General features: G+C 39.4%; 1 protein-coding gene across 5 annotated transcripts in view; it reads right to left on the bottom strand.

Moving 5' to 3' along the window:
* cep44 (centrosomal protein 44) overlaps positions 1-13,838 on the bottom strand; it is an 80,939-nt gene that overhangs the window by 36,167 nt on the left and 30,934 nt on the right. For all 5 annotated transcript variants that reach the window (XM_072594574.1, XM_072594573.1, XM_072594575.1 and 2 more), the window contains 2 exons: positions 7,301-7,447; positions 5,406-5,513 (listed from right to left, as the gene is read on the bottom strand). In XM_072594574.1, the coding sequence (XP_072450675.1) occupies positions 5,406-5,513; positions 7,301-7,447 (255 nt within the window). The remainder of the gene's footprint in view (positions 1-5,405; positions 5,514-7,300; positions 7,448-13,838) is intronic.

The following is a 13,838-nucleotide window of genomic DNA, read 5'->3' as shown; positions in this document are numbered from 1 at the left end:
TGGGGGTGTAGACTTGACATTCTAAAATGTTTATAGTTAATGTAAATATTTAATTGGGTGGCTGTACTAGCTACTTCATCCCATTCTACATCTCCTTTTTTTGAATATTATTGTCTGCGAAAACATTATCACAATTTTTCAGTGTTGACACATCAAACTGCCCTAACAAGATCAATACTGGTGGAATTTACAATCTGCCTAACATTGTGCATTTATAAAGTACCTTTAAAGTAGTTAATCACAGGGACTTCAATCAACAAAATTTAACAGCAAAGCCACAGAGAATAAGGTTTTTTTTTCACCATTCATTTGCTCCTTTTGTCAAACACTTTAAATGTGTCTGACAGTATGGTGGTGGAAAAGCACCATTCCTGCTGAAGGGCTTATGTCCGAAACGTCAATTTTCCTGCTCCTGTTCCCCAACTGGGAGGGAACATTCCTGTCTGTTGATTGTTGTGCAGTGCCCATTCATCCATTGTCGTAGCCTTTGCTTGGTTTCCCCAATGTACCATGCCTCCGGGCATCCTTGCCTGCAACGTATAAGATAGACAACGTTGTCTGAGTCACATGAGTACCTGCCATGTACAAGGTGGGAGGTGTCCCCACACGTAATGGTGGTATCTACATCCACACTCTGATATGTCTTGCAGCGCCTACCGTGACAGGGTTGTATGGAGTTGTCCTGAGAGCCGGGCAGCTTGCTACAAACAATGATCTGTTTGAGGTTTGGCAGTTGTTTAAAGGCAAGTAGTGGAGGTGTGGGGAAGTTCTTGGTGAGGTGCTCATCCTCATTGATAATATGTTGCAGGTCACGAAAAACATGGCGCAGTTTTCAGCTCCTGGAAAATACTGAACAACGAAGGGTACCCTGTCGGTTGCAGCACGTGCCTGTCTCATGAGGAAGTCATTACGGTTCATTGCTGTGGCACATCGGAAGTTGATGAGTTGGGCATCGTACCCCGGTCTTGTGAGGGCATCCCTGAGTACTTCCAGGTGTCCGTCACATTCCTCCTCATCTGAGCAGATCCGGTGTACACGTAGGGCTTGTCCATAGGGGATGGTTGTTTTAATATGTTTTGGGTGGAAGCTGCAGAAGTGTAGCATTGTGAGGTTGTCTGTGGGTTTGCGGTAGAGTGTGGTGTGAGGTGTCCATCCTTGATGGAGATGCAGGTGTCCAAGAATGAGACAGATAGTCAAGAGTAATCCATGGTGAGCTTGATGGTGGGATGAAACTTGCTGATGTCACTGTGTAGTTTTATCAGTGACTCCTCACCATGGGTCCAGAGGAAGAAAATGTCGTCAATGTACCTGGTGTATAAAGTTGGTTGGATATCCTGCAGAGACAAGAAGTCTTGTTCAAACCTGTGCATAAAAATGTTGGCATATTGGGGTGTAAATTTGGTCCACATGGCTGTTCCATGTGTCTGGATGAAGAGCTGGTTGTCAAAGGTGAAGATGTTGTGATCAAGGATAAAGCGGATGAGTTGTAGGATGGTGTTTGGAGATTGGCAGTTGTTGGTGTTGAGTACTGAGGCTGTTGCCGCGATGCCAAAATTGTTGGGGATGCTGGGGTAGAGTGCAGAAACGTCCATTGTGACGAGGAATGCTCCCGCTTCGACTGGTCCGTGGGTGCTGAGTTTCTGTAAGAAATCCGTAGTGTCGCAACAGAAGCTGGAGATCCCCTGTACAATAGGTTTCAAGATGCCTTCAACATAGCTGGAGAGATTCTCACATAGGGTCCCATTGCCCAACACGATGGGACGTCCTGGTGTGTTGGCTTTCTGTACCTTTGGAAGGCAGTAAAAGTCGCCTACACGAGAAGTACGTGGGATGCGGGCGTGTAGGGAACTCTGAAGGATTGGATCCAAAGTTCTGATTAATGTGTTTAATTCACGGGCGTGTTCTTTGGTCGGTTCAGCTGGTAGTTGCCTGTGGTGTTCCTGGTTGTTCAGTTGTCAGTACACTTCCTTGCAGTAATCTGTTCTATTTTGAATGACAATGGCTCCTCCTTTATCTGCTGGTTTGATGACAATGTTGTGATTGGTTTTGAGAGCCTGGATGGCATTGCGTTGTGAAGGGATGATGTTTTGCTCTACCTTGTGGGTACGGCTGATGAATCTGGCATTTATATATTTCCTGACAGTTTGAGCATACATGTTAAGCCCAGGGCAAAGGCCCTCCAGTGGGGTCCAAGTTGACATCTTCTTTGGTCGCTCCTCTACAGATCCCTGTGATGACTGTCCCAGTTCATCAGTGGGCTAACTGGGATCACTGCTGGCACCTTGAAAGAACTCCCACAGTGTCATTCATCTGATGAACTCCTCCATGTCTGTTGCCAGAACCAACTGGTCCATTTTGGTGGTGGGGCAGAAGTTGAGACCCCTACTCAGGACTTCAGTCTCTTCTGGTCGAAGGGTATGGTCTGATAAGTTGAGTAGTTAGTTAGGCTGACATTCATTGCCTGTTCTAATTGCCCAGAGGGCAGTTGAGAGTGAACCACATTGCTACGGGACTGGAGTCACATGTAGGTCAGACCAGATATGGATGGCAGTTTCCTTCTCGGAAGGACATTAGTGAGCCGGATGGTTTTCTCTGGTATTCAACAATGGTTTCATGGTCATCATGAGACTTCCAGATTAAAATTTCAGATTTGTAATTAATTCAAATTCCACCATGGTAGGATTTGAACCCAGATCCCCAGAACATTACCTGAGTCTCCAGAATATTACTCTAGCAATAATACCACTAGGCCATCACCTCCCCTTTATTCTTACTGTACAAAATTGCTCATTGTCATTTTTCACCATCATCCTAAACCTTGTGACACAATGATCACTGTGTCTTACACATTTCTCCATGGACACTTGTTCTGCCTTGACCCATCTCATTCCCAAGAATCAGGTCAACAGCATCTTGTTTCTTGCTGGAATTGACAAATACTATAGGAGAAAATTCTCCTGAACACCATCTAAGAATGTTTGTCCTAAGCTGTTGTTTATACTACCATCATTTCAGTCTGTATTCAGGTAATTAAAATCCCCCATTATGACTATTTTAAGATGTGTGCATCTAATTATACTTTTATTGTAGATTTGTTCCGCTATATCGTTTCCACCAACAGATGGTCTATGGATTACATAGAGTAATTTAATTGCACCCTTTGTGTTCCTTCACTCCAGCCAATTTGATTTTGTCCTTGGAACCTTTGGGACACCCTCTTTGTCCATTACTGTTATGCTCTCCTTACCCAAAGGCACCATCCCTCCTTCTTTCTTCCCTTATCTTTTTGAGCACCTTATAACCAGGATTAATTGAAGCTCTTCCTTGAGCCAGATTTCTGTTATATCCATAATATTATAATTCCACAGGGCAATCTGAGCCGGTAACTCATCAATCGCATTAACTGTAATTTATGCATTCACATAAATGCAGCCCTAGTTTTATTCTCCAATATTATTCCTGGGTTCCCACACCCCTGCTGAGCTACCTTAAATGTACTATCTGAGCTGAGATGGCACCTTTTGTTAGAAAACCTTGAAGAATCTTGAGGATGTGACTTATAAGTAGTTCTGGGATTTACATATTAAAGAACCGAAATGAACAAACCCATTCTAAAAGATGAAAGACTTTACCTAAGTTTCTTCAATATATCATTTCAGCTGCATAACACTGTCATCTTTTGCTATAAATTCTTTGTTTTGAGAAGCAGCGCTTCAGAAGCTAGAGTCTCCAACTTAACCTGTTGGACTATAACCTGGTGTTGTGTGATTTTTAACTTTGTTCACATATATAACTCAGTGATTCCAGCTGCTACTCAAGTTTTGAAACTTGTAGTTCCTGTGGAGCTGCTGACACTTCCTGCACAGCAATATGTCTAGGACAGCCAAGTGTTCACAATTCTCAAATGCCACAGGATATGCATTCTGTCAAGATGCCTTGCCTACTTTTAACTTAGCTGACATTAATCTTTTGTATTGTTTACTATAAACTAAAAGTTAGTAGAAAGTGGATATTTCTCACTCTTAACACTGATCAGCTCGTTCTCAAGTGTCCAAATTGCCAGCATAGTTCAGCAAATATGGAGGCAAAAGGTGAAGGGGGTCTTGACATAAATTAGTTGTGAGCTCTGGATAAATTTAAGTTGATAAATTGTAAAAGGTGAAAGACCAGCAAAGAATACAAAACTCTGGAGGTAACAAAAGCATGCTATGAAGTTCCTTCATTTTCAGTTTCAGATATCTCCCCAAAATCCTCTTCCACAATGTTGCTAAAACATAATGTAATGCAACTGTTTTATTGTAACTTCTAACTCACAACTAGCAAGACCACTGAAGATCCAAATGTGTGCATGAAAAATCATATAGAGAAAGTTCAATTTGCATTGATTTAAAGACGACCACAAAACACAGGATTCTGCTTTTCAATGTCATCTGTACTCATTGACAGATCAAAAAGGCTGTACCAATACAAATAAAGTATGTCAAAAAATGTTTGGTCCTATTTATTTTAATGCAATAGATAAAAAAAGTAAAAAGCTATGAATTAAATTGGCTATAAATTATTACAAATCTGTTAAAGTCATGCTTTTCTTCAAGCTGGTAGTTTCAAAACCCTAAAACTAGAATTTCAATTTTTAATCATATCTCAAACATTCTGTCACATGTACTAGTAAGCTTATTTTTTTGTTTGAACAATCATTGCCTCAGACCCATCTTCAACAATGCCTAGATTTATTTATATAGTTTAATAACTGTTCTTAAATGTAAAATAAAACATTATAAATGCAAACAATGCAATTATGCCACAAATAACTGATAAAATTATTAGACATACTAATTACAGACAAGGTGAGGCGCTTTCAGATGAAGACTGAAAATCAAGGACTCTGAATATATCAGTACCAAATAAGTGGAAACCAATATTTGTACTACATATTTGGTGATTTCCCCTTATATTAATGTTCTTGTGAACTGTCCTCTTCAGTGATAAGCAAAAAGCTTTAAGAAAATGTAATTATTTTTCAGCAATACTTATGTTCAGAACTATAATTTAAATTACATTCATTCTATTAGGTACAGAGATAATAAAGGGAGCACATAAGTTTCAGTTAACAAAAAGACTTAAAGGGAAGGATTGAAATAGTTTCTTTCCAGTGTAATAAAGATATGAAATTCCCTGGCACAAATCATTGCTGAAACAGTCCATGAACTGTTTTTAAGGAAAGTGTACTGCTAGAAAAAAAAACTGTGAAAATGGATAAGATTCTTCATGTTTCGTTAAGCACAAAATGGGTTTGAAGGAACAAATGCTATTTCCATACTGTAAAGTTGTTTGCCTCTAAGTAAAATGCTGGCTTTGCCTACATTCCATGAAAGAATACATTAAAAATGCAGTTAGGTACTTACTGGTACACTTGATTCAGATGGTAAGTTTTCAGGAATTAGTGATGCACATTTAAATCGTGACTGAATTTTTACAGGACAATTTGAATTCTTATTTGGTTCTGCCTTGATCTGAATTCAACAAAATAAGAAAATCAAATTACTTTCTAATGATTATCATCATGCTATAGTAAAATTACTGCTCCACATATAAATGCATTTATATTTTAACAGGATTGTTAATATTATAAAATTAAACTGAAACTGAAGTACTTGCTAAATAAAATTATTGGCTTAACCTTGATTTGACCCATCCTGATCTTCCTCCAGAAACTGAGAACAATTCTTCAGCGCAAGAAAATTGTTGGTTATATAATACATTCTATTTCCTAATAGGCCACAACATGGTTATGTTTTCAGAACAGCTCAGTCATAATTGAAGAGTTCAAACTATTTTGTTCAAACTGTCACTAAATGCAGCAAAGTTTCACATGTTAGTCTGCAGAACACATGATATGTGCTCATCTTATCTCCAAGCAAAACAATCATCTAATACAAATAATGAAGATGATGGCCACAATTTTAAATCCTCTGGCTGCCAGAGATGTGATAAAAGGACAAGTATACAATCAAATAGGAAACATATTTTTTCCCTAAAACATATTTTATTCATAAAAATTATACAAGTACAGTATCAGGTTGGGGGCGAGGTTGAAGGTGGACCAGGGTTGGGGGTGGGATTGAGATCAGGGGGCGGGATAGGACCAGGTTGGGGGAGGTGATGGACGGTGGCGGGGGGGAGCAGGGCAGAGCCCCAGAGGAAAGGCATTTAATCGATTTTCCAAATAATTGATTATCCAAACAAAATAGTACCCCCCATCTCGTTCAGATAATCAAGTTTGCACTGTATACATATTACCTATCCGGCATATAGCCCAGTTTCCAGTCCTCCAGCACATAATAGGTGAAAGACCTTACACAGTGACCTTTCCCTATTGCATCGCTACAGTGGCTGTCTCAAGCTTCACTGCACGCCGCAGCATGTAGTCTGGACCTTGGAATGTGCCAGTGTGCAAGACTCAGTTCAGGACAACTCTTTGGACTGGAAAGTTAGCAAGTATTACACAATCCAAAGAGCATATTTCACTAAATTGATGGTCCTCCAGAGGTGCAATATTAAGTCCCACATCACGAATATGCTCAAGACATAGCCACTCCTTCCTCAGCCCAATCTAACTATATCGCACACATAAATTACTGGCTACAAATACACCCAGCCCAAGCCTGGAAAATCCCCTTTAAATACACATCAGTTTCAGATTATACCATCAGAAACCAATCTACTATTTTAAGCAAGAGCCCAATTAGGGAAGCAGTGACGGCTTCCCTGTCAGGCCTCATTTGTCCTTTCTCATCTAGGAGGAGCCAGAATTAATTCTGCATACTTTAGGGAGATTTTGTTATCAGCCAGTGCAACTCTATTGTGAAATAAATGACATTTAGCTACACCAACAATGTAAGAGAAAATTAAATACAAATCTTGAAATGTTATCCTGTACAGCACAACAGATAAAACAAGGACTTTGCCACTACTATTTAGTTCAACAATTTCCACTTCCTGACACAAATTTTGTAATTTACTTAACTACCTTCTTCATTGACAGTTCAGCTGCTTAAAAAAAATGAGCAGATGAGCTGTACAGACCAGGATGTCTCCGGCTTGTTCTTCAGTTTATCATAAATAAAACAAAATCAGTTAGGCTGGTGATCAAGATGTTCATATTGGCTTCAGTCTGCATTGGTTAAAGAATGAGCAAAATAAACACCTAGAACTTCTGCTCCTCGTGGCAAAACAATAACTTGCATACATATGTACATTTTAAAAATTCATTACTTTGAAATTCTTGCTTGCCAAATACCTTGTTGAGGCTGCTCAGCTCCTTATGCCTTTTCATTACCAAGTTTATTATATCGCAGGAAAACTGCATCTTTCTTTCTGCAAACCCATAGTGTAGAAACTGATCCTTTAACAGTAATGGTTTATACTGGAACTGGTCTCGTAGAACCTATAAAAAGGCATAATAACAACAGAGGGTAAGCACCACACATTGAAGTAAATTATTATCCAGTTCGCTATTTTCAACAGAGAATGGGGGCTTAAATTAGAATTTTAGGACTTCATTCAGCTATATTTATGCAAGTTAAAGAAATAAATTTAAAATCCTTGCAGTTTAAACTTGTTATTCAAGTATTTTTTAAAAACACCAGCATTAATCTAAGCCATGAAAATGAATATGAAAGAGTGCAATTCTAAAACTAAATGTGATTAAGTAATGGTTCCAGATTACATATTTAATGCCTTTGGCACATAATTTCAATCATTAGATTTCATGTTTTACAAACATGCATTTAGGACCTACATGAGATATTTATCAGAACAAGGCTGCTCTATTTTTTAAAAATGTTTAATGTCAAACATCTATTCTGACAAAAACAGATTTGTTTCTGGAAATATGTATCAGAAAAGTGAAGTACTACTTTACTCTGCAAACGTTAGATATATTTTGCAAAATAGTTCAAATGGCCTGATAATAAAGAAATTTAATTTTAGTTTGAAAAATAATATGCAGTTTTATCATTCTAGACTGTAGAATCTGCTACTGTGGCATGACATCAACATTTTGTTTCCATCAAGGAATACTCAAAAGAGATAAACCTTTACAATAAATGCAAACTATTATACAGGTTGATTTAGAGTTATTTAATAAAAAGACCACAAATCAAAAATAAATGCAAATGAAATACTTTGACTAAATCTGTAATTGAACGAAAGATTGTACTTCTTGACTTACAGACTGTAGACATTGGATCCTGTACCAGCTCAGTGGTGTATGCTTTCAACCACCATTTAAAGCTTATAATTCATGCTTGAACTGAAGCTACAGAACTCAAAAAGACGGAACTCAATGGAAGATTATGTTCACCTTGCCATGGAGCCTTTTATCACAATTTAATAAAGATAATTTGAACATAGAGAAAATGTAATATATGCTGATTGAGAGTAAATTTAAAATCATTGAAAACTAAGTAGTAAATACATAGCAGATGCAGTTTAATGTACATATGACGGAGGAAAGCAAGATATGAAAATGTGTTCTAGAGGATAGATAAAAATGTGGAGGAAGAAATATGTAAAGTTAGGGATATGGATGAATCCATTTTAACTTTGGGTTGCAATCAAAATAAGGCAACATTTATCTTAATTGTTTACAATCTAAGTCTCTCATAATTTTTAAATCTTGTGAGCTTCTCTGTTACTGCGTAAAACAGCCAAAAAGTTGTAACCTGATTGCAGGAGGATAGGTAACTTGAGGACAATTAGGAGGTAATTAGGAAAAGAAGCTGAGGGGAGATGAGAGCATTTTACACAGCAAGTCATGATGCACTGTTTGAAAAGGATAGTAGAAGTAATGGTAATCTTCAAAGGGAATTGAATAAGTACTTGAGAGGGACAATTTACAAGCTGTTATGGATCAGACCAGACCCATCAAAATATTTTAAGAAGGTAGCCATGAACCTATTTTATCTTATTTTAAAAGTAAATATGAAGTGCTATGTTCCACATGCAATGCAACTTGCCAAACTACTCGACAAAGCAAAATACAATTTATTTAAACACTACAGTTAAAGTGCAATGAAAGAAAGGAATTTAGATTAACAACTCAATTGGAAAATTTAACAGAGCAATACATATAGTAAGTATTATTAACTGTTCCAATAAAGTAACACTCCATAAACACACCGCTTGGGAAAAAGGCAAATTCAGATACAGATTCCCAAAAAAGCACCAAGAGAAAATTCAGAGGGTAGCAGCCAGGAGACACTTATAGAAGCCCCCAACTCTATTATGACTCCAACAGCTTCTGATGCTACTGAAAATCCAAAATCCAGAGACTTTGATCTGTGAGAGCTGGCCACACCCATTCAGGCTGTTTAATTTTTTTTAATGACCTATCAAGTTGTTTACTCAAGTGATCCTCACTAACCAGCTAAGCACACCACGTTCAATCTCTCTCTTAAAAGATACCAGGACAAAATAACCTCTCAAAGCCACAGCATCATCACAAAGGCCACAGAGAAAAGTAGGGGAGTGGGACTATTTGGATTGCTGTTTCAAATGGCTGAATGGCTTCTTTTTGCATTGTCTGTACTCTACAATCTGAGGATGAAACCATATCAAGTTAGTTTAGAGTACATAGAAGGGGCTGAGATTTCTACAACTAATTTTCTTGACTGTTGTTTGATTTTCAGATTGCGCAATGAATCAAAAGTATTGTTGAAGATTGATGTCAACATTCATAATTAATTTGGATAATTGCATGGAGAAAAATGTTTAAAGGAGTAAGGGGATGGTTTGGATAAATGTGATGAAAACTACTTTCAATTAAATGGTCAACATTAACACAAACTGATAAGTCTAAATAGCAAATTAACATGTTATAGTTTTTATATATTTTCGCATATTTGTAACAAGGTATAAACTGCAAGCAGTCTATTTCTGAGATGTTTTCATATAATATGTAATTAAAAATACAAAAGAACAGTGGATGCTGGAAATCTGAAACAAAAACAGATATCACTGGGAAAAACTCAGTAGTTCTGGTGATACCTGCAGAAAAATCAGAGTTAACATTTCAGATCCAGTGACCCTTCTTCAGAACAAAACAGACCTCCTTCTGAAGGAGGGTCACTGGTCCCAGTACATTAATTCTGATTTCTCTCCACAGATGTTGCCAGAACTGCTGAGATTTTCCAGTGATTTCTGTTTTTGTTATAGAATATTTAGCTATTGGTCATGAAGGAACTTCACTGAGCTTTTTGAAGTTATAATGAAGAGGACTGATGAGGGGAGAGCGAAGGATATGGTCTATATGGACTACAGTTAGGCTACCGACAAGAGTCCTCATGGTAGACTGGTCAGCAAGGTGAGATCTCACTGAATACAGGGAGAACTAGCCATCTGGATACAGAACTGGCTCAAAGATAGAAGACAGAGGGCAGTGGTGGAGGGTTGACTTTCAGACTGGAGACGTGTGACCAGTGGTGTGCCACAAGGATCAGTGTTGGGTCCACTGCTTTTCGTCATTTATATAGATGATTTGGAGATGAACATAGGAGGCATAGTTAGTAAGTTTGCAGATGACACCAAAATTAGAGGTGTAGTAGACAGCGAAAAAGATTACCTCAGAGTACAATGGGATGGTGATCATATGGACCAATGGGCTGAGGAGTGACAGATGAGTTTAATTTAGATAAATGTGAAATGCTACATTTCAGAAAGGCAAATCAGAGCAGGATTTATACACTTAATGGTAAGATCCTGGTAAGCATTGCTGAACAAAAAGATCTTGGAGTGCAGGTTCATAGTTCCTTGAAAGTAGAGTTGCAGGTAGATAGGGTAGTGAAGAAGGCATTTGGTATGCCTTCCTTTATTGGTCAGAGCACTGAGTGTAGGAGTTTGGAGGTCATGCTGCAGCTGTACAGGATATTGGTTAGGCCACTTTTGGAATGTTGTGTGCAATTGTGGTCTCCCTTCTATGAAAAAGAAGTTGTGAATCTTGAAAGAGTTCAGACAATATTTACAAGGATGTTGCCAGCGTTGGAGGATTTGAGCTGTAGGGAGAGGCTGAATAGGCTGGGGGTGTTTTTCCCTGGAGCATCGAAGACTGAGGGGTGACCTTGTAGAGGATTATAAAACCATGAGGGTTTTGGATTGGATAAACAGACAAGGCTAATTCCCTGGGGTGGGGGAGTCCACAACTAGAGGATATAGGTTCAGGTTGAAAGGGGAAAGATATAAAAAGGAAATAAGGGGCAACCTATTCCCGCAGTGTGGTCCGTGTATGGAATGAGCTGCCAGAGGAAGTGATGGAAGCTGGTATAATTACACCATTTAAAAGGCATCCAGATGGGTTAATGAAAAGGAAGGGTTTAGAGGCATATGAGCCACGTAACAACAAATCGGACTAGATTAGGTTCGGATATCTGGTCGAAGGTGAGGGAAGAGGTGTGGGCGCAGGTTTTGCACTTCCTGCAATGGCAGGGGAAGGTGCCGGGAGTGAGGTGAGGGCTGGTGGGAATGGACAATTCCCTTCGTGACTCCCTTGTCAGATCCATGCCTCCCACCAGCCCTCACCCCTCTCCCGGCATCTTCCCCTGCCACCGCAGGCAGTGCAAAACCTGCGCCACACCTACCCCCTCACCTCTGTCCAAGGCCCCAAAGGATCCTTCCACATCCAACAGAAATTTACCTGTACCTCCACAAATGTCAGCTTCTGTTTCCAATACATCCAATGTGATCTCCTCTACACTGGGGAGATGGGATGCCAACTTGCAGATCGTTTCAGACAACATCTCTGGGACACCCGTACAAACCAATCCCACTGCTCCATGGCTGAACACTTCAACTCCCCCTGCTCTTCACTAAGGACACGCAGGTCCTGGGCCTCCTCCATCGCCAAATACTAACCACCCAACGCCTCGAGGAAGAACGCCTCATCCTCTGCCATGGGACCCTGCAACCACACAGGATTAATGTAGATTTCACCAATTTCCCCATTTTCCCTCCCCTACCTTATCCGGGTCCCAAGCCTCCCACTCGGCACCACCCTCTTGACCTGTCCATCGTCTTTACCATCTATCCGCTCAACCCTCCTCTCCGACCTATCACCTTCTCCCCTTCTCTCATCTACCTATTGTATTCTCACCTCCCTTTTCCCCAGCCCCATCCCCTTCCCATTTAGCTCACAGCTCCCCAGCCCACAAGCTTCATTCCAGATGAAGGGCTTATGCTCGAAATGTCAATTCTTCTGTTCCTCGGACTGACTGACCTGCTGTGTTTTTCCAGCACCACACTCTTGACTAAGATGAGAAGACAGGCAACTATGAATCACTACAGCCCATTGATTTCACAATATGTAAATACAAGATATGTGCAGCTGCAAGAGCAGGTAAGGAATCATGCAGTGAGGAACTCACCTCCTGACTCCCCAAAGCTGGTCCACCGTCTACAAGCAAAAGTCAAGAGTGTGATGGAATATTCCCCACTTGCCTGGATGGGTGCAGCTCCAATAATACTCAAGAAGCTTGATATCATCCAGGACATATCTTCAAGAACTGCCTCCCTCCACAAGCAATGGACACAAGCAGCAGTGTAAACCACCTACAAGATGCACTGCATAAATTCCTCAAGGCTCCTTCCAAACAGACAACTAATACCATCTACAAGGGGAAGGCAACAGATATATGGGAACACCATCACAAGTATTCCCAAGCTACTCACCATTCTGACTTGGAAGTATATCACCACTTCTTCATTGTTACCAGATCAAAATCATTGAACTCGCCTCTCTAACAGCATTGTGGGCATAGTAGTATCAAATGGACTGCAGCAGTTCAGAAAGATAGCTCACCATCAAATTCTCAAGGACAACTAAGGCTGGCTCAGCGAGTAAAGCTGACATCCCAAGGATGAATACTTTTTTAAAAAGTATGAAAACTAACTGATTAAAAAAAAATCACAGGTTACATTTACATAACATCTTTATCATAATGAATTATTCCAAAGAATTTACTAGGAGCACGAGTGTATCACCAAACAGCTCTCAAAGGCTTGATGACAACACTCAAAACACCACTTCCAAACCCACAACCATTAACCTAGGTCAAAGTCCTGAAACTTCCTCCTAATACATGGACTGCAGCAGTTCAAGATGGCTCACCATCAACCACTCGAGAGCATTCAGTGATGGCAATAATTAATGGCCTTGCCAGTTATACTCATATTACAAGAATGAATAAAAGAAAAAACTGAGTCTTAACACTGAAGAGATACCAGAGTTGAGAATGAAAACCTGGTCAAAGATGGGTTTCAAGTACTGTGTTAAACATGGGTGTTATAGTAATACCGTCACTGGACTAGGAGACCAGAGACCCAGAATAGTTCTCTTGGATCATCAGATTAAATCCCAATATGGAATTTGAATTCACGTAATTAAATCTGAAATTGAAAAGTGAATCTCAGTATGTTACCATGAGACAATTGTTGTAAAACCTCATTTCATTCACAAATCCTTTAGTCAAGGAAACCTGCCATTCTTATCCAGTCTGACCGACATGTGACTCCATACCCACAGCAATGTGATTCACTCTTTTCTGCCCTTTGAAATGGCCTAGCAAGCCACCTACTTCAAAGGAAATTAGGTATGGGTGACATCTATATTCCATCAAAAGTTGAATAGTTGAACTATTTCGAATATTAATTATTTTTTCATTTTGTAGATCAATTAATGACTTGTATTTAGTTCTAAAACAAATACATATTCAATAGGGCAGAAACATTGAAAGAAAGAAAGCTGTTTTATGTAACTCTGTGTAAATTGAAGAACCCTGAGAGGA

Source organism: Chiloscyllium punctatum, chromosome 2 (genome assembly GCF_047496795.1).
Source record: "Chiloscyllium punctatum isolate Juve2018m chromosome 2, sChiPun1.3, whole genome shotgun sequence".
NCBI lineage: Eukaryota > Metazoa > Chordata > Chondrichthyes > Orectolobiformes > Hemiscylliidae > Chiloscyllium > Chiloscyllium punctatum.
The sequence above is the reverse complement of the archived record's forward strand: the minus strand, read 5'-3'. Positions and strand labels throughout refer to the sequence as shown.